The sequence below is a fragment of the Triturus cristatus genome, chromosome 4_1 (assembly GCF_964204655.1).
Source record: "Triturus cristatus chromosome 4_1, aTriCri1.1, whole genome shotgun sequence".
Classification (NCBI taxonomy): Eukaryota; Metazoa; Chordata; class Amphibia; order Caudata; family Salamandridae; genus Triturus; species Triturus cristatus.
In genome coordinates this window covers 895942241-895964281 of record NC_140585.1, presented here as the reverse complement: position 1 = coordinate 895964281, position 22041 = coordinate 895942241, and the positions used below count along the sequence as shown (strand labels likewise).

Sequence of the window (22041 nt, the reverse complement as noted above, 5' to 3'; positions counted from 1 at the left end):
AATATTTGCAGGTAAGTGGATGCCTTGTACTTTGTATTTCCTTATTTTCCCATCACCAGTGGCAGCATAATTCTTTAAGTGAGCATGCAGTATATATAACCGCTCTACTCAGCTGGCTATATAACCACTCTCCTCAACAGGCTGCAAATTATAGAGGTATCATGCATAGGATTTCCCACCATGGCCCACACCCCAAGATAATATCCTCACCCACCTTTTCCAAGATAAACCATGCCATACTCTCGCCCCTGTGGTGTCTTGTATTCAACTGTGAAGCAAACCTCCTTGCCAATTAGTTTCTTCCGCAGGAACTCACGAGCTGGAAAAGCCCAGGGCTGAAGAAAAAAATTACAGAAATGGCATCGTTAAACAGGGAAAGCGCAAGGCCTTCATCTCATATTCAAGATTCAAACCGGTTTGTGCCCACGTGGATTCATTTTAATTAAAACACTTGATGCAAGGACTGTGTATAAAGGATATGTACACATACAACATATGTTCAATTAACACACTCTACACTGAAAATATAACCATAAACATTGGTAGACAACAATCTGGCCAAGACACATTTATACAGGCATCAAGACTAAATAAATATTCAATAAAAGTTGCACCTTAAAATCAGGGAATACACACAAATTAAAGGACCCAAAAACACATTTTTAAAGGATTCAGTATATGAATGAAGTCTTATGTATACGCAATGAGACAAAATATCAACTTTTAATGCACAAGATTCATCTCTTTTCACCTGTGTGTGGTTACCCAGATCTTAACATATCAACTACATTAGTAGTGGGTTATCTGAATGCTACCATCTTTAAGACTGACAAATACTGTTCTATCAGGAGTCAGACGTTTCTAACACACTGCAGGAGAATTTACCAGTTCGCCAATTTTGTTGCAGAAGAACTGAACTTGCAGTGAGTTTAGAAACAAAGCAGAAATCTTGAAGGCCAAGAGGTACGAAAGAGGCTATACCCACTGAGCTTTCAAGCAAGCAAAGTAAACCCCGGCTGAGACGCACAGCTGGAACCTAAACATATGGATATTAAAGAAGACAAAATTACAGACGACATTACCATTTATCCACTAGCAAATCAGATTTAAAAAAAAAAGGTAAAAATTATTGGAAATTCCTAGAGATCAGCACACGTATTTCACAGCACCCCGTTTTGCATTTGAAAGGGAAAGGAATCTAAAGATTCAAATGGTACATGTACGGGGAAAATCCTGTGTAATATTAACACTCTAGAATACGCACTCATTACTGGACATTTTCCATTTGGAATTTCCAACATATATTCCAACGTACATGTAAATTACTGAAGTATACAAACTATTGATGGATGAAATTCTTGTATTCATTTCAACAACTGGTAATTATTTAGGCTGCATTCCAGTCCACTGTTTTTTACACCATGCCACCTCTGTTTGGACCCAGCCATTTGCAAATCAGTCTTGACCCCGCCCCGATCAGTACAGTCTAGCCCGACCTGTCAAGCCAGAACACAAGAAGCTGGTTTGGCCTTAATTGGGACTCTTCAGTTGGGGGTAGCTTGATTTCGGGGGCACAGTGCCCACACGGCCCACATCTGGGCAAACTCATCACACTTCGGGTGTTACAAAGAAGTACAAAAACGAGTCTTGGATTGCTTGTGTTCCCTGGCCTGGGACTTCAATCTGGACTTTACTATTGGAGCAGGGTCAAGACAGGTTTGCATATGGCTGGGTCTAAACTGAAAAGGAATGGTGTGCAAAGTAACATGGTCTGAGATGTGGCTGGAATATTTACCAGAGGCTGAGAATAATTCAAGCATTTCATCCATTAATTTTTCTGTGTATTTCAACATACAAGTGGGCTGGAGAATGACAACATCTGGGTACAGAAAGCTCATGTAAATTGCAATTCTATAAATGCTATCCTACATTGGAATAACAAACTAATTTGAATGTTCCTGCACCCTGACTGACTTTTCACAAACAATGCAAGTTATCCCCCAAATGATGATCCATTTAAAAGGAGAACAGACACTGAAAGAACTTGGATCATTTTTGAACATGGTTGATGGTTAGGTGAACGATGTTGAGAGAATCTAGCTCAGGAAGGGGTAGCAGACCTTTCTCCCACAAAACATACAAAGGACCTGATGACTCAGTAAAGCACTGAGGAAATACAAGCTATGCAATCCCAAACGGCTTGACAATACAGTGCAGTTTAGCGTTGAGGAGATGACTTATTTCAAAAGGCATTTTTTTTTAAAACCATTACGGACGAGCTAGACCGCAACGGGGTGGGGTGAGAAATCTGTAGGTCCAGGTGCCACCGGATAACTGTCTCCTCGTTGTTAATTTATAACTGCTAAGATCATTTTAGTCAAATAAACAGAAGTGGACGTCAATCGGCAAGATTGGAATGTGCTGCAGAATTAATGTATCATTGATATTCAACTTTGGCATGTAACTGTACTGTATTTTTCTTGCTTGATAACATTCCTGTGCAATGTAAATAGTTTTAAGAAGCATATTTGATTGGCATTGTATTGTTTACTGTGCAAAATGAGAAATGAAGTTTAAAAAAAAAAAAGCATTACAAAATGCCAGAGTGGTTTTCATACCAAACTAATCCTCCAATAGATATGGAGCACTGATTTGTTCTAACAGTGATGCACCGTCATCTCGCTAATGCACACAATAAGCAAGTCTGTCTTCGCAACTACGCACTCGACTTCGTTTCAGAAACACTCCCTCAACCCTGCATCACTAATTCAATTGGAATCAGGTAAAGGAGTTTCATACAGGGATTACAATTTCTTTCATGCTGCCTAAATGACCACACTTGGTAGGAGACCATGTGCTTTTCTAATATACCTACTGGTTTATTCAACATTAACGGGAGACTAACACCTATTTACTGGTCCAGTCAAACCCTACACAAACCCACTCCTGGTTAATGTTTATGACAAGGACCAGTAGTGATCAAATCATAATAAGGATGAAGGCTATTTAAAGTATTGCTCATGTTGAGTGACCGAATATGTAAAGCTAGTCCTGGATTTTACAACTTCATGATTTAGCATTCAAAATATTTTAATACTACTCCACATTTCAAATGGAGAAATGCTAAAAGAGAATGCAAAGTGCTCCAAGATAAACAAGCATATGCAATGCAATAGGTCTCGCATGTAAATGACAATAGTTCAAACTCTTGTAAATTCAAGACCTATTTCACTTCAAAGAAGCAGCCGGCATTGTCCGGGGCTGCTTGAAAGTGAATACACGCACAGTGTGCTAAATGTTGCAGGAGAGCAGGCACTGCCTGCAATAGGAGAAATGCATTAAAGAAAATAGTGCTTAAGACATACCATGTCGCAAGAGAAGTAAAAGGGACAGTCGCCATGGGAGGCTACAAATTAAGACAAGGTGGTACCAAGGAGGGACTAACAAGCTTAATAACTTGGAAGCCAGCGTTTACAAAAGGACAATGACAAGTCAATAAAAAATATGGGTGGAGAGTGGGAGGGGCTTCAAAGCCATACTCCACTACTGCATGCCTTGCAGCAGCGCATGCACTGCCCAGGCACGACCTTAAAAGTAAGGACTAATGAGTCATCTAGTCCAACACGGTACTTTAGACCTCTGCAGAAGGACAAAAAAAAAAAAAGTATGTCCATGTCAGCAGTTTAGGTCAAGATGCTCAAGTAAAGAACTACGCGATGCAACCCTTGGTGTGTACACAAGGGTGTGTGTGGCATTTGCACCAATAATCTAATAAAGGTCCAAGATGTACAACCCAAGACACCTTCAGACAAATCCAACCATTCAAATAAGACCACGTTTGGACACTTTTAGATTTCCCATCAGATCATTGTTGCAGTTTTCTTTAATTTTAACTAGGTCCTCTTACAGTTATAATTCCATGTTCTTATAACAAAAGGGTCGGGGGAAAGGGACTGGAGCAGGATATATAATGTTAGAATATTTCTCAGCAGATTTACTTGGAAATGGAAGAGGGTTTGCTGTAGGTGGTCGCCTTTTCAGAGATAAGTTCTTAAGTGCTAAGTGCCTCACGTTAATGTTCACCTGATAACAAGTTATACTGGGAAACCTAAACATACATACATTTATATATGAATATCCACTCCAATTGCCTGCCAGTAGAATTAAACAGACTACCACACGTTGGGGTTCGCTGTGAATACGGGTTTATTGGCAATAAAACAACGGCGACGCGTTTCAGCAGCCGCCTTTCTCAAACCAGTTGTGGTTGCCATTTTCGTTATTATATATACACATGTTCCAGGGTCTTACCATAACCTTGAAGTGAAAGTGCATAAAACAAAATTTTGACATTTAAAGTGACACACTGCCTACCCTATAAAGTGACTAGTGCTTACTGCAGCTCTTTCTCACATTCAATGGTAATTCAAATACATTAACACATCATTTTAGTTTGTTATTGATATGTGTTGTTCTAACATCTGTTCAAGAAAAGGTCAGTACCTATTATGTCTCCTAATTTATTAACTCCTGTTGTCCTCATTACCATACTGGCCTTCTGTGTCTGCAGGTATGGCTCTTGACTTGTAAATGCTTGTAACTCACCAACTCTCTGCAAGGATGTGATGGCAATCAAAACGGCTGCCTTTAGTGTTGAGCAGCCGTTGGATAAATTTCCACAGTGGTGTGGGGCACGACCTCCCTGGAGCCACCTACTTTAACATCACAGATATTTCTAAACATCGAAGAAACTTCTTCTAATTACATCTCTAGAGTGGGCTACTAAGACAGATCTGTACCTTAAGTCAGGCATATAATAGGCCCTCCTCTAAAAGGTGAGTGAGGTACTTGACCACTGTAACATCCTGTGACCAACTAGCCTTAATTTCAATAGGTCAAACTAGTGTATGAACTGGTTCCATTTTGCAGTGTGGCATTTTCTTGCGGTAGGCCTTCTAGTTGGTCTTGGGACCTCCAAGGCTCTCTGTGGAGCACGGAGCGTACAACTCTAAGCCCTCAGAAACCATGCTGCAGGCAGAGGGTCGCTGGTTGAGGGTGGTGTACCTAACCCTTTGCACTGTTAGCAAGTCTTGATGAGCTTGCAGTCTCACTCTTGGCCTGTGTCATCTCCGCCAGATGGACAACCATATTTGTATAGCCAAATTAGGAGTGATTATGATCAGTATCAAACACTTGCCTGCACCTGACTAAGACTAATGCTATCAGTGGAATGGGGGGAGGGGGGAGGGGGGGGAAGGGGGGGTGATGAGATAGATTATGCAAATCTCCATGACCAATCTTTAGACTGTATTCCCCAGCATTTTTTCTTACCCGGTGATCGATCGTCTGTGGTCTGCCCCATTTCGGGAAAATTCTCTCAAATATTTGATGTTTTAGTTCCAACTTGTGTGGGGTGTTTGCTTGCCTGATTAACCTCTCCGATTCTGTGCTCTGAATTCCGTCCATCAATTGGGTCTCTTTTGAATTCCTGCTAGGCTGCTATGTCAGTGCCAGGATTTTCTTGGTAACTGGGAAGGCATCTGCCTCCATAGAGTTTAGCCCTGCTCCCAATAACACCTCTTCTCTCTGCAATATGCAATACTATATTATGTTGTCCTAAGTGAGACGGGTATACCCCGACTTGTGTTCCGTGCGCACGGTAACTGAAACCTAAGTATACCCAGATGATGAGCCACAACAAGGGCAAAGTTGGGCCTGGGTTCCTTGTGTTCCAGTTCAGGGAGGACCTGGCTTGGCAGTTCAAGTTGGACTGTTCCCATTGGACCAGGGTCAAGACTGATTTGCATATAGCTGGGTGTAAGGTGAGGTGGCATGGTGTGAAGAATAATGGACTGGGATATGGCCCTGGGTAATAACCAGTGGCTGAGATTAATTCAAGCATTCCATCGATCACTTTTTGTATACGTTAGCATCTCTCTCCTTCAGTGCAGATTTCTCCATGTTTAGGGGAAAAACCCAAACTACGGAGAGTCTACTGACACTGCGTGAACAATCTCACATTTACCAGCCAGTCATCCAGATAAGAACAGACAAGGATCCCTGGTCTTCTCAAGTATGCTGCAACTACTGCAAGATGCTTTGTGAAACCCCCTGGCACAGATTTGATCCCCAAAATGGCAGAAGACTGAACTGGTAGTGTACCTTGTCAATGCAGAACTGCAGGAACCTCATGTGTTCATCAGCACATGCAGGTAGCCATCCTTGAGATTTATGGTTGCATGTAGTATCCCTTCTGCAATGTGGCCATTTTTAAGTTTCACATATTTATGAATCTGCTCAAAGCACACAGTTTGAAAGGTTCTCAGTGTTTTGTCTGGTGACTGGTGTCTGGACCCCCCCGCTTGACTTATCTGTTCTTTCTGTACCCTTTCTATTGCCTGTTGTCTTGGAAGGTCCTTGACCACTTGCTGAAGCAACAGTATCTCATCCTTGCTGCAAGTCCTTGCTTTTGGCGTGATGTTTAGTGGCTTTTGTTACAGTTTTAGACCATAGCCATCTTAAATAATATTTAGACTATTTGTCACTCAACTCATTTTTGAAGAAATCCTCCTGCTCTTCCCCCTCCAGGTGTTGAGTGAATGGGGGACCCAGTGGCAAATTACTTGACGGAGAATACCACTGCCCCCTATTCAGCCCAAAATGGCTGCTTTGGTGTACTCTGTATTGTCCTGCTGATGGTGTGCTTTGGGTGCTGGGTTATGGCATAAAACTGGGGCTAGGGAGACCAGTTTCGATCCACTTCTAGCAGGCAATATTCTTTTTGGTGCCATCTAAATTTTAGAGCACACAATGCCTTTGTGGTTTCATGGTCCTTTTTAGGTTGGGCCTGGGCAGCGCATGCACTGCTGCGAGGCATGCAGTAGTGGAGTATGGCTTTGAAGCCCCGTCCACTCTCTGCCCATATTTTTAATTGGCTTGTGCCATTGTCCTTCGTAAACGCTACTTCAGAGTCATTATTAGGCTGGTTAGTCCCTCCTTGGTACCGTCTTGTCTGCATTTGCTACCTCCCATTTCTGGTGTTACATGGTCTGCTTTATAAGTCAACGAGCACTATTTTATTTAATGCTCTTCCCCTTTTCCACCCACTACCTCGCAGCACGCCGCAAGCTTTTATTTGAATTTTTACTAATGGCGGTCTGCTTTAAGTGTAGCGGCCATGGTTTGTTATTTATTTATTTTAGCAGCACGGTTCGCATTTAGCAGTTTACGTATTTATTTTGTTTACTAGCGCTCATGTGATGCAATCACATTCATAGAGGCCCCGCCCCTTTCTTTACACAAACCGCATCTAAAGAAAGGTACACAGTCGACATTAAAGTGAAAGCGTGCCATTGGCTCTCCCCCCCCCCCCCTAAAAAAAAACATCCGTCAGTCAACTTGACAAACAGATGCTTTTTTCTGCCAAAGCCCCCTTGCAGCGGTTTTGTTTTAATGTCTGACACGCCCCCTCTTTCTTTAGACGTGGCTTGTCTAAAGAAAGGGGCGCGGCCTTCATGAATGTGAAATCAACGCATGGGCGCTAGTAAAAAAAAAATATATATATATGTATATATATTTGAACTGCAATAGGTCTCGCATTTGCAAGAGTTTAAGCTATCGCACAGCCAATGGCTTATACTCTCGTTAATGCGAGACCTATTGCATTGCAAATGCTTGTTAATTGACTCGGCAGGGCTGAATGTTTTTGACCTTGAAAGACTAATAATTATAGGCACCTGCTTGAAGCCTGACACACTCAGGTATGCATGCCTCCTTAGGGTGGTACCTTCACACAGCTGTCTGAATCCACCGCATTCAGTACCGATTTCAGGCAAGGTTTTAGATATAGTCATACACTCTTGTAGGACCACTTTTGTCCTCTATTTTTACTGCTTTGGGAAGTGTTTCATTAACTCCGCCATATCACTCCCTTTTTGGTGGCGGTGCTTGGGGACCAAAACATTAGAGTTGGCAATGTACCTCTGGGCTGCAGCTGACCTAAATTTTTCATCCAATAGCCTTCTTGTTCTACCGAACTGATGATGGGAGCATTGGCCCTTCTGTGTGTGCTGGCAATGACAATGGAGCCGGACACCCAAGATGCCTTTGATGCAAGCAGGGCCCTTGGAAGAGTGTGTGTACTGCTCCGCCTAGAATGCCACAGCTTTTGCGGAGGTTGATTCCCTAAAGGCCTCTCCCCATGGTCCAGAACGCTGGGTAGCACTGGGAGGAACTAGTTCTTCCACTGATTGCAGTAGGGAATCTAGGAGAAAACAAGGATACCTGTTCTCCCTGCAATAGTACCCCCATATATGTGTGATGTCTTTATAATTAAGGTATTGCACACTGCAACGACATTGGGGTGAAGGTCTGTAGAGTTATGCATCCACCTCTTATTAGTGGAGTCAGTCTATATCCTGCCTACTCCAGGTCTTCATCTGATCCCTGCTCAAACAGATGTCCATGTTCCCACACAGAATCTTTTCCTACTCTTCCTGGGGCTCAGGCATCAGAGGCTCCAGATCCATTTGTTTCTTCTCTTGGAGACTTCAGTGAGATGCGATATCCCTTTCAGGGAGTCTTCAAACTCTTTTCTCTTCATGAAGGCCTTTATTTCGGGCCTACACAAGTTTTCCCCTCTCAATATCAGGAGCTCCTTCAGCGCCCAGGCTTCCATTTCCCAAGGTTGTTTCCCTCCCATGCTCCCGTTTACCCTTTCAGAGTCAAGGCTGGCTCTAAGGGTTTACTACCAACTGTATCTTGACATTGAGCTGTTGAGTTGTTTTTTTCTTGTGCTTCCCCTATCCATTTGGTTTTTGCATTCAGGGTAGCCTTTGAAGACTTCAAGTCCAAATCCTTTGGCTGGGCCCCACTACACCCCTTTGTTAACTGGTTCTTCTTCACATCAGTCTTTCAACATCGTCCACACCTTCAACACCTTCGCTCTCTGCTTTGCCAACCGGCATCAGAGCCCTCTCCCTGTGCCACATCAGTTTCCTCCATTTTTTCCACGCCACTAGACAGCCCAAGGTCTGTGATGTTTTCTGGAGAAACTGTGGCATGGCAGAATAAACCAGTCCCATTTCTCCTTATCTTTAGGGTGCAACTCTGCACATCACAAGCCTCCTAGGTATGCTCCTTCAACAGGAAAAGGTTTCAAACCTTGCGAATGATTTTCTATAAACTTGTGGTGACACCTCAAGCAAAATGTATCCCCAAAGATTATTCTCAGACTAAAGTGGTTGATGTACCGGAAAATAACTAATGGAAAACAACTGTTTTTCCTTGGTATAACTATTCCCTCAGTGACAGGCTAACCTTCAGTTTCTTCAAGATTTTTTGGTTTGGTCTGTGTTCCTTGATGAAACTACCGTTTTTACTCTTTCCCTGTTCCCGACTGGGCCTCTGGACCCAATGGTGGAACAAATCTGAAGACTGACTGTTGAAAACTGAAATGGCGATATGATTAAGCATTCACTAAAGACATGAATTCTCTCTAGTTAAAACATGTTTTCTGTCTTATGTTGCCTAATGTCCGGACTCCATTTTGTACTGTCATGTCTCCACGTGCTTTGCACGAGAAGAGTCCTATCTTCGTGTTAGTTGCTCTTGTAATCTGCCTAGTAACAGTCTATAAATAGCTCCTTTGTCCGTCTGGCGCATGCCCAGACTTTACCACATCTGTTATCAGTTAGTCCTTGCTTGACCATGTTTTCGCGGGCTTAGGAGTGCGTTAAGTCCGCCCACATATTGATTCTGTATCGAAAATGACCATAAAAGGTAATGAATTTTGCTTCATGTTGTATCCACCCATTTATGAGCCCCTCTGTTGTGTATAAAAGGGGACCGTGTACGCAAGTTCTGTGTGCTACTCTATGCAATACTGAAGAGTGTTGTATGGGTTGTAGGACCACCCTTAAGGGTTAATAAACTCTGTCTTTGTACTTTGCAGTTTCCGTGCCAACTTCCTTCTAGCTTTTGTTACAGGAGAGCGAACCCTTGTATTCTGCGGGCCTAGCTGGGGCCTGTATTCATCAATTGGCGCCCGTCACGTGGGGCTCATCGGCGACTCGGATGCTCGAAGGACTGGTCGTGACGAAGGTGAGGAATTTTGCCGGCGATGTGATCACTGTCCGTTTTAGTCCTGGCATCCCGAGGTTTTCTTCCTTCCCTTCCGACCTGACCTTCTGGGTGGCGCCGGTCCTCGACTGAGACCTCTTCTGTCGGTTTTGCTGTGACAGCCGTTTGGGCGAATTTTGGAACTTGGCAGTTGGAATCTGGACAATCTTGATTGGTAAGAACCGTTGTACGGTACTTGCTCCGAGTTTTTAAGCCTGGGTTGGCTATTTGAGTTTGATTTGTGATGACCGGTCATATTTTGTATTGATTATTGTGAGAATATATGCGTTGCAACACATATAGGCAGGTAATGTGGAGATATTTCTCCGGAGCTGTGTAAATTTGAATGGCGCAAAGTTTAAGTGCCATTTTTGATAATACTGCACATTTTGCATTATTTTTTAGCATGCCTGCTTTTAGCGCACTCCGTAAGTGGTGCTGCTGCTTTGGAAACCGGTTAAACCTCGAGGAATCTGCTCCAGCCCCCCCAGCGGGGACTCCTAATAGGGATATGTATGTGAAGCATGGTCTTTCTTCTATAATGTACAGCACAGTATTGAGGAAATACACCAAAAAGGATCCTGAGTTGCGCTCGCCTTTGTATGGATCGTTTGATATGCGTAAGATTGAGTATGTGGAACAGTGTATGTGTAAACGGCGTGCTTGTCAAGATATGTTTGAATGTGTACGGTTATGGGTGAAGGAAGTGCGTGAGCGAGAGAAACGTGAGAAAGCGCTGTTTGATAAAGAGCAAGGAAAAAATGATCATGTGAGAGCGCAGGAAGCGAAGCGTCGGGAGGAAAGAGAACTGGCGGAGAGACAAGAGAAAGAGCGTAGGTTGCAAGTCTCGGGTCAATATGCTGTCCGCCAGCCACTTCATCCTGTCCTTACTAATCTTGAATATGATTTTTATTTATTAGATCGTTCTCCGCCTCCTTATGCTGGCGCGTCTGCCCCGAGATCACAGGATTCTGGATTGGTTTCGGATAAGGTAGACACGCGGTCTAGGTTATCAGTTGAACGTATGGGTGAGCTTCGGAAAGTTTCTCTTCGTGCACTTAAGGGCAAGTTGTCCCTTGCTGAATTATTTGACTCTTTGGAAAAGTGGCGGGATAGAGAGAAGTTGTATTTTCTTGAAACCTTTTCTGATGAAGTGATTACTGCCTTTCGGAAATACTCAGAAGTTTTTGAGCCGGATGATGTAGTATTAGATGCTAAAGCATTACGTAACAGTGTTTTTTCTCCCTCTAAGGCGCCTGATGCGGTCCGGTGGCTGTTTGCATTGCGGGACGCGGCGAGTGACCTAAAAGAGAGAGCGCGCCTAAAGGCAAGGGAGGAGGAGCAGTCGGATCCACGTGTCGGCGATGACCAATCATCTACCTCCCACTCAGATAAGAGCGAATTAGTGCATGCTAAACCGATGCGAGAGGCGGCACCTTTGTATGTTCCTCCTAAAGGAGCGGGAACTAGTTCGGATATTACTTCCGCCGATGCTAAGGGATATTTTGTGTATAATTGGGTCTATACTCCCTGGCATAGGGCTGATGTTATGGCATTAAAGAATGCATTGCCTGACCCCCGCAAGAATCCAGCGGCCTTTTATGAAGAAGTCGAAGGGGCCTTGAATTCTTGTACTATGACTTTAGCAGATATAGATTGGTTCTTTGGGCTCATATTACCACCGGATATGTGGAGATCTGTGCGGAAGGTGGACGATGTTGCCGCTTTTAAGGCTAGGTGGTCCGAGATTGAGGATGAGGATAAGGAGAGAAAACCCGCGCAAAAACCACCGCGGATTATTTTAGATCTTCCTGCTGCTATCTTGACTAAGTTGAAAACGATTATCCCCCCTAAAAAGATTGACTGGAATATGTTAGCATCGTGTAAACAGAAGGTTGATGAATCAGTTTCAGACTTCTTTACGCGCTTTGAAGAAACATTCCATGATTTCAGTGGTCAGTCACTTACGGATGATACGGGTCGACATCTTTTTGTGGATAAATGTGGCGAATTTATTACCGGGAATAGCAGCTCGTTTAAAAGCGAGTGAAAGTTCTTGGTCCACCTCGTCTCCGGCATCCCTCCTGACTATGGCTCAGTATTATGAGCGTCAGGAACATGAAGCGAAGGGGAATGAGGAGAAGAAAGCGAAAGATTTGAAAACTAAGGTGATGTTAGCACAAGTATATGGTCTGCCTCGTCGGGGTGTAGAAAGAGGTAGGGGAGGATTCTATGGTCCCCCTTCGGGTCGGTCAGATGTAAATAGAAATCAATGTGCGTATTGTAAACAGTCGGGTCATTGGGCCAGAGATTGTCCGGTGTTGTATACATCTCGGCAGGGACGTGGTCAGGGACCACCGAGAGGTAGAGGGGGCTTTTCCAATTTCAGAGGGAATTCTAATGATCGTGCTCGCTTTGAACCCAACGCACAGCTACGAGATCGACCCAATGTATTTGATCGGCAAAATCAGTATCAGATGTCTGGGATTGACCGCTCTGGGTACCATGATCCACAGCATGCATAGGATTGCGTTGGATGGGGGTTGGAATCAGTTGAAGTACCGGTTGATCAGAAGGGTCCTTATGTTTAAGCAACTGTTTTGGGTTCTACTGATCGGTTCCTAGTTGATACAGGAGCTACTCGCAGTGCACTGTCCAAACAATTGGTTCCGAGGGCTCCCCCATCTGGCTTAATGGTTACATCGGTAGGGTTTGATGGTACACTCTCTCGAAGCCCTCTTTCCCGACCTCTTGCATTCCATGTTGACCACTTTTCTGCACCCTGTCCGTTTCTGCTTGCCCCGAACACGCCGGACAACATTATGGGTCTTGATATGCTCAAGCATTTCAGAGCTACGATCCGCTGTTCCCCGCTGGGGTACGTGTGATATTAAACGATAATCACCCGATGACAGACCGGATGTGTGTGGTTGCGGAGGATACTGCATTAGCTTCCCTCCCTTGTTCTTTGTGGGCCACTTCGGATACTGATGTGGGACAGATGGTGATTCCGCCTGTTCGCATTAGTGTCCAGGAGGGTGCGGTGTTACCGCGCCTCCCTCAGTATCGTATTTCCCAGGAGGGGGAGGAGGCGCTCATACAGATTGTGCAGGATTTGATTAAGGTGGGAGTAGTGGAAGAAGTTCCCCTATAATGTTTGCAACAGTCCTATTTTACCCATTTTGAAGAAAGATACGGATACCAGGGTTTATCGGTTTATCATTGATTTAAGGGAAGTGAACAAGATTGTGATACCTCAGTATCCAGTGGTCTCGGATATCACGACGTTACTCACTTTGGTCCCGCCAACGGCGACAACGTTTTCAGTTCTTGATTGGAAGAATGCCTTCTTTTCGATCCCTATTCATCCTGATAGCCGATACCTTTTTGGTTTTCCTTTGAATAATAGGTCTTATAGATTTTGTAGAGTCCCCCAGGGCTATACAGAAAGCCCTAGTATTTACAGCCAAGCATTGAAAAGGCAATTGGATTCCTTTGTTCTGCCCGAGGGTGTCGCCCTTATACAATATGTCGATGACATCTTGTTGGCGGCCGACACTCCGGAGTTGTGTGAAAAGTGTACGTTATCCTTGCTTTCCTTTTTGGCATATCACAATCACAAAGTGTCGAAGAAGAAATTGCAGTTCTGTAGACCAAAGGTGACTTATTTGGGTCACCTTTTGTCTAAGGAGGGGCGTGCACTTACACCAGATCGTATTCAAGCAATTTTGGACACGCCAGTACCTTCCACACAGAAGGACGTGCGTGCATTTTTGGGCCTTGCTTCTTTCTGTAGGCAATGGATATTGGGATTTTCACATATAGCTAAACCATTGTTAGCCCTTTTGACAAAGGACACACCAATTCCTCTTCCCTGGTCAAATGAGTGTGAAATTGCCTTCCAGCAATTGCGACAAGCCCTTTGTTCAGCACCAGTGTTAGGTACCCCTGATTATACGAAGCCCTTTTCACTGTATGTGCATGAGAAAGATGGATGTGCATTATCAGTTTTAGTGCAGATGCACGGCGACAAGCAGCGCCCTTGTGCATATTTTTCGGCTGTACTTGATCCTGTTGCCCGAGCATTGCCTGGTTGTTTTCGCTCGGTTGCGGCGACAGCTGTGTCAATACGTCAGAGTAAGGGAATTGTGTTATCTCACAAACTGTTGGTATTAGTTCCCCATGCTGTTGATGCCCTGCTTAATCAGACAAAGACGCAGCATTTGACCAGTGCTCGTTTAACGGGATATGAGTTGACGCTTTTGGCTCCTCATATTACGTTAAAGAGGTGTGTAACGTTAAATCCGGCCACATTGTTGCCGTTCCCGGAAACTCAGTCTGAAGCACGGAAAGCACACGACTGTATTCTTGTGACTGAGGAACAGACAAAGGGTCGTATTGATTTCCAGGATACGCCCTTAACAGATGTAGATGGAGAACTGTGGGTGGACGGATCATGCCTGAAGCTACCAGATGGTACGACTTCAGCAGCGTATGCAATTACCACACTGCAAACAATAGTGGAGACAGCACGCATACCGCAGAAATCAGCTCAAGCAGCGGAACTGATAGCATTAACACGAGCATGTGAGCTCAGTGCAGGATTGTGTGTGAATGTTTATACAGATAGCCGCTATGCCTTCGGAGTAGCGCACGATTTCGGCCTACTCTGGAAGGAGAGAGGGTTTCTAACATCACATGGAGTGCAGATAATGTACGGCGAGTTAGTTCACAACCTTTTGACTGCATTAACATATCCAAAGAAGATTGCTATAATTAAATGTAGTGCCCATAAGAAAGTGGTTGATAAAGTTGGAGAAGGGAATGCTTTGGCAGACCGGGTGGCACGAGAGACTGCGATGCAGCCTGGTGCTACTGCAATGTATGTTGTGAAGTCACAGGCAGAAAGATGGCACGATGCTAGGAGAGAAGTGCTGGAAATACAGAGGACCGCTTCCGATAAGGAACGGGAGCAATGGTCCAACGATGGAGAATTAGATGACGAAGGGTGTTGGAGAAATAAGCAGATGGATAAATGGAAGTTACCCACAGCCTTCGTACAACCTATGGTTCAGATGGCACATGGACTAGCGCATGTCGGAGCTTCCGCAATTGTTAAATTACTCACACGAGTTTGGGAGCATCCGGAGATCGCTAGTACGGCAAAGAGGGTAGTGCAGACTTGCATGATTTGCCTGAGGTATAACCCAGGAAAGGGTACACGAACTCCAGCAGGAGGATTTGCGACACCTACTGCACCCTTTGAGGTTTTGCAGATGGATTACATTCAGCTTGAGCGCTGTAACAATCTGAAGTATGTTTTAGTAATGATTTGTGCCTTCAGCAAATGGGTTGAGGCATACCCTACGAAAGACAATACTGCGATGACTACAGCCAAGATGCTATTGAAGGAGTTCTTCCCTCGATATGGTGTTGGCAGATTATTGTGGAGTGATAACGGACCTCATTTTATAGCAGACGTTATCAAGTATGTCCTGAAGGGTCTAGGCATTACCCAGAAGTTCCATGCAGTATTTCACCCTCAGTCTGCGGGATTGGTTGAGAAGTATAACGGTACTCTGAAGCTTAAGATCGCTAAGATCCAAGCTTCGACTTCTTTGACTTGGCCAGACGCTTTGCCGCTGGCATTATTGTCAATTAGATCGATACCGCATTCTCGGACCGGTCTCACACCTTACGAGATCGTCTTTGGACGCCCAATGAATATTTGGGGTCCACCAAAACCTAAGTCACTGTATGATGTACCCTGTGTAATGATGAATGATTATCTGGCACAGTTAACGGATAATTTGGTTTCTATTCATCAACAGGTTCGAGAGGCGCTCCCTGATCGGTCCACAGGTGAAGGTCATAATCTCCGACCTGGAGATCAGGTTATGCTGAAGATCTTCGAAAGGACGAACAGTCTGGAGCCGAGATGGGTTGGTCCTGAGCAAGTCTTACTCGCAACGAGGACAGCTGTGCGGGTTTCCAATCGGAAGAACTGGATCCACTCCTTGCACTGTCGCAAAGTGCCGCCTGGATTGGTGGAGCCTGCTGTATTGACCGACCACCGAGAAATCCTGACTGCGGAGAAAGGCCGTGCTGTGGAACCGAATGACACTGAGGAGCTCTTCCCGGACCAATCGATTCCTGGAGGAAGAAGATATCATCTCAGACCGAGGAAGTGATTTTTGTATCCAAAGACATTGTCAGAGCGGCCCTTGGGTTAGTGAAACGGAGAGCCAATGAGGCAAGGGGGGGGGGGGTGGATCAGCCCTGCATTAGTGTAGTGACACCCGTCTTGGCCCGCTGGTGAAGAAATCAACGGCTGCCTAAGGGGAAGAGTTCTGACAACCTTTTAGTTTCAGGAAGATATGGATTTTTTTTTACTACAAGATGGATTGTTGGTATAACCACATGGTTTGTTGAGGATGTGATTCCTGCCCGTGAGTTGCTTGTTTTGACCACTCCAGTGCCTGAGGAGCACTATTTTTATACCCTTCCGTATCAAGAATTGAAGCATTGTCAGTCTTATTTGAATAACACTTTCATCCAGATGTTGCATCATACCCATGTTGCTACTAATGCTACGAACTGTTGGATATGTGGTATGATGCCAGCTCATCAGAAGAAAGGAGGAACGCCATTCATACCTCTTCCCTTTTCTCATAATGGCTCTTGTAGAGCATGGTACACTTTGCTTTTTGCCACACGGAAACCTACAGTGGGACGACTACTTTTCAGACTTAATAAGGAATGTCACAAAAATAAAGATGGTTATCCACAAGCGAATGGGACAATATGGGAATGGGAAGAATATCGACCAGACAATGAATCGATCCCCTACATTTTCACGAACACCAGAGACACTACAAGGAATGAACACTTTGTGATTCAAGTGGCACAAGCTCAAGCGGACCTGTGTGTCCAGAGTGTGGGTTATATTCCTGTTGGTGTTAGCGATTGCATTATTGTATTGAACATAATAGTACTTTCTTAGCCTCCCATAACACATACTTCGTATGTGGGAATAAGGGTTATTATCGTCTGCCAGCTGGCTGGTCCGGAGTATGTTATGTAGCGTTCTTATTACCTCCTGTATTTTTGGCACCTGCATCCTATCATAAGGATTTGAAGTTGTTGAATAATGTGACTGTAAATAGGTATAAACGTACTCTATCCATTGATGATGTTGATCAAACTGATACTAGCTTGCAGCAGTATATAGATTTTAATTTAGGATTGTTTTTCCTTTGTTGGAGCTGCCCTAAATAGTAGGAAAGTTCGAAGATTAACAAGAGTTGTAGAAGCTGTGACAAATCAAACCGCTGCTGCTCTTGGGAATCTTACGGAAGAATTACAAATTACTAGGATTGTTGCATTACAGAATCGTATGGTATTAGATGTTATGTTAGCTGACCGAGGTGGAGCATGTAAAATTATCGGAAGTAGTTGTTGTGTGTTTATTCCTGACCACACGCCATCAGTTTATAATGCTATCAATAAATTTCATAAAATTGCAGCTGAAATCCATACAGAAAATGGCACTTGGACCTTTTCTGGATGGTTTTGGGCATTGATCACTACATGGGGATGGAAGGTTTTAACTGGTCTCTGCATTATTGTGGCAATTCTGTTTTCCTGCTGCATCTGTGTCCAATGCGGTCCTTTACTCTGTTCCCTATGTGTGTCATTCTGTATTCCTGATAAGAAAGCTATTGCCAATGTCACCTATCAGAAACATTTAACTAAAGAAGTAGAAGAAATGATGAAAATTGACATATATGATGATTATTCTAAAAAGCCGGATGTCTTCAGTAAATGCTGAAAGGGTCGTCTGTTGAAAACTGAAATGGCGATATGATTAAGCATTCACTAAAGACATGAATTCTCTCTAGTTAAAACATGTTTTCTGTCTTATGTTGCCTAATGTCCGGACTCCATTTTGTACTGTCATGTCTCCACGTGCTTTGCACGAGAAGAGTCCTATCTTCGTGTTAGTTGCTCTTGTAATCTGCCTAGTAACAGTCTATAAATAGCTCCTTTGTCCGTCTGGCGCATGCCCAGACTTGACCACATCTGTTATCAGTTAGTCCTTGCTTGACCATGTTTTCGCGGGCTTAGGAGTGCGTTAACTCCGCCCACATATTGATTCTGTATCGAAAATGACCATAAAAGGTAATGAATTTTGCTTCATGTTGTATCCACCCATTTATGAGCCCCTCTGTTGTGTATAAAAGGGGACCGTGTACGCAAGTTCTGTGTGCTACTCTATGCAATACTGAAGAGTGTTGTATGGGTTGTAGGACCACCCTTAAGGGTTAATAAACTCTGTCTTTGTACTTTGCAGTTTCCGTGCCAACTTCCTTCTAGCTTTTGTTACAGGAGAGCGAACCCTTGTATTCTGCGTGCCTAGCTGGGGCCTGTATTCATCATGACGATACAGCAGGGTTGCCAGGGCCACCCAATAACAGGCACTGATTGGAATAAGAATGTTCAGGGTCCTCTTCCTTTCAGAACTAAAATGTTAAACAACATGACAAAACTCTGCAGAGTGGTTTGGGCAGTCAAAGATTAAATATTTCACAGGGTCCTGTGAAATATTTTACAAATTTGCATGGTTGGAAGCTTTTCCTGTACAAAATGCAGCAGTATAAAAACTCATTTCATAGAACCCGTGGAAAGAATATTTCATGGCTCTGTAAAATATTGTACACATTAATAAAATTAGAGGCAACTTTTCTATGGGGTTCATCTTGCTTAAGATACTGTCCGAACTATCCAAGAAAATAAACTCAAATTTGATGATCAAGGGCACTTCATCTGCATAGGTGTCCCAATTACCCAGGAAAGTGCCTTATTTAATATTCTAGCTACATTCGTTTTTTTTCAATAAACGGATTTCAGACAGTCCTGCAGGTTTGCTTGCCAAGGCGCATCTGCTTCTACATACATGGCCTAGTACTGTATAGGATTCCATATGCATACAGATAGACCTTTTAATTTAGTCAGTCACACCTCCACAATTTGCCTACCTCGTCAGGTGTATCCTTAGAATCTGGCTGGGCGACAGCAGCACGCCGAGCAAGGGCTCCAGCTCGGATATTGCTGAGGTTGATTTGTCTCTCAGGCGGTGGACCTCCACGAGGCTGGCCTCTGACAATAATGGCAACACCAGAGAGAACCTGGAGAAAAAGGAAACCATATTTGAAAAACAATTGCAACTATGAAAAAGCCCTCGAATTTATTTTGGGAAGTGTCCTGATCCCAAATTCCACTTTATTAATTTCAAGTACAACACTGGATATTTATTTATAACTCGAAAACTAAAATTGCACTGGTTTAAGAAAGTTTCTTAGAGGTACATTGATCCCCTGTATTCAAAACCGACTTGGTATACTATTTGGAGTGATACACGGGCTTCATGAGCTTGCACTGGAGGGAGGGATGCCTCGAATAAACAATGATTCAGGATTCTTTCCTTGCCTTTATGTACCTCCGTGCTGCTCCGTGGATGGCCATGTACATTGATACAGGGATCAATGTACCCCTAAGAAACTTTCTCCAGACCAACACTTTTTTTGTGGTCTGGTTTTTTGAATAATAGGCATACATACATATAAACCAGGTTGATAATCTGAGTGTAGTAGGGATCACATTCGGTCCTGAAGAGTAAAGCAGTGGGGACTGCTTACGAAACATGTTGACCCAATGAAAGGTCGACATGTTTCAGGCTCCTTCCCAGACTCAGAAGACGTTCAAGGCAAGGACGGACAGAGCGGGGCCTCATAATTCCTCAGAAGGGTTCCAGGTGAGGTGAGGTTTAGTCCCCGATCAAAACGGGTGATTGTCGCACCCCTTGAAATGGAGGATTGAAACCAATGTAAGGTTGTATTGATTCCGACCTTCATTAAAACAGATTGTGTTATTTATTCACTCTCTACACTTGGCAGTAGCAAGATTTTGAAAAATAGGTCCTGAAGAAAGCCGTGGGTAATTTACCCTTATGGCTGAAACATGTCGACCTTTCATTTAGCAGTTATTGGTTAATACTGCTGTTTTTTTTGCACCAATTTTATTAAGGGTGTGAGGAGCCTGCTTGATAAGAGATAGGTTTTTCTCCAACGCAACCCTTTAATAATTCACTAACTTTCTTAGTTTTTTTGCACTGCATTACTTTTTTAATCACATTTTTTAATCACAATTATTACATACACCATCACTTTTCTGTATTGTAGGTCTCAGTTCCTTCTATCCATTTGAGCAAGAGAGTTTCCCATGGAGATAGTCTCTATGATCAAGAGATATACTCCTTAATTGGGTGGATCACCATATGATAATACGGATCACGATACAAGATTGATGGTAATCCAAAACTCTGCTCCAAGAACTCTATGATTCTCTTTCTATACCCCTGCCTTTATGTGCTTTTGTCTGTTTATTCTAGACCCCTAGTTCTCCTTTTTTGTGGTTGATGTTATTAGATTTGGGGATTAGAGCTAGGCTAGGTCGATAAAATATCCCTTAGACCCTTCACCTCTATAGTGTAGTGTGTTATTAGTAAAGTAAATTCACCAAAGAACACACACTGACTCTGAATTACAAGCTGTGCATTATGTCTCTTCTACAGTCTAACAACAGTACTACTTGAACACCATCACTAATGGGACGTTATAACCTTTCTTAAAAAACCATGAGTTTGATTTAGATCATCTGCAAAGAATAACAAACCATGGAAGCCAATAGACCACTCTCCCTCTACTACCTCTTACATGAACTTTTTAAATAATGTGAGCCAGCAGAGAGGAGAAATATATATATATATATATATATATATATATATATATATATATATATATATATATATATATATATATCTCACCAACTTTGCTCAGCAAATTGAGGCCGCGCACCACTTCAGGTGAAAGAACATCTTTTATTACAAAAAAACAGGCAGATTCCGATCCCGTCTTAGAAACCCTCGGCCTGACGCGTTTCAGAGTCTATCACTCTTTCCTCAGAGGCCATCAGAGCATTCAGTAAATTAATTTGCAAACAACAAGGATTTCTGCGTGCTTTAAATAATTTCCATTGGCCTTCGGTGTGCCTCATTGTTCATTAACATTCCCAAAGCACGCTGGTCCTTATATATAATTTATATGCAAGTTTCATGGTCAGTAAGGTGAAGCAGCGTCCATTTAGATATAAAAAAGAAGTCAGACATGCTGTATCATTTTCTTTACATTCATTTTTATTGGTGCTTTCATGGTTATACAGACACATGGCGTATGGTTGATGGCAGAATATTTTGAAATCGATGAAAGTGTAGCACAGCGTTTGATCTACCTTCCAAGCTAGAATGACACTTGGTTGTGAGGCAGCTTAAAAAACGTACATTAAAATTAGGGCTCCCGGTTTTATGGTGTTTCTTTTTTTGACATTTCCGTCTGTATTTATTCATATTTGTGTGTTTTATCTTTATTTATTATAGGCTTTGTGAAAAAAATAAAGCTGAAACTGGTATATTTCCACATTTAACCAATAAATATGCAGTCATTCTTGAATGCCTGCCAGGTTTCAGTAATATGAACATCAGCAGAAGATAAATCAATGCATTTATATTAAAATATGCACATTTCACGATCAGCCTTGTGCATATCTACTGCCGTTTAAGCCTCTTTACTAAAATTACTTTTTTTTAAACCCCTTACCTAGCAATCCACAGTTAGTGGTTTGGCAGTCATGACAAAGTGTATTTAGAAGCACTCAAAGCACCCAATTTCCGTTTTTATCCACATTTGACAATACAGACAAGAAAATGGTTTTCTGTCTATATTTATATGTAAAAATCAGTAAAAACGGAGAACAGGGAGCCTTAATTACAATAGACTCCTCTTTTCTCAGGTGGTAGTGACTAAA

The 22041-nt window shown here is 43.1% G+C and overlaps 1 protein-coding gene across 2 annotated transcripts in view; it reads right to left on the bottom strand.

Moving 5' to 3' along the window:
• Window positions 1-22041, bottom strand: part of SND1 (staphylococcal nuclease and tudor domain containing 1) — a 2043911-nt gene that overhangs the window by 1929877 nt on the left and 91993 nt on the right. For both annotated transcript variants that reach the window (XM_085653683.1, XM_085653684.1), the window contains exons 2-3: window positions 19158-19307; window positions 215-335 (exon numbers count right to left, since the gene is read on the bottom strand). In XM_085653683.1, coding sequence (XP_085509809.1) covers window positions 215-335; window positions 19158-19307 — 271 coding nt within the window. The remainder of the gene's footprint in view (window positions 1-214; window positions 336-19157; window positions 19308-22041) is intronic.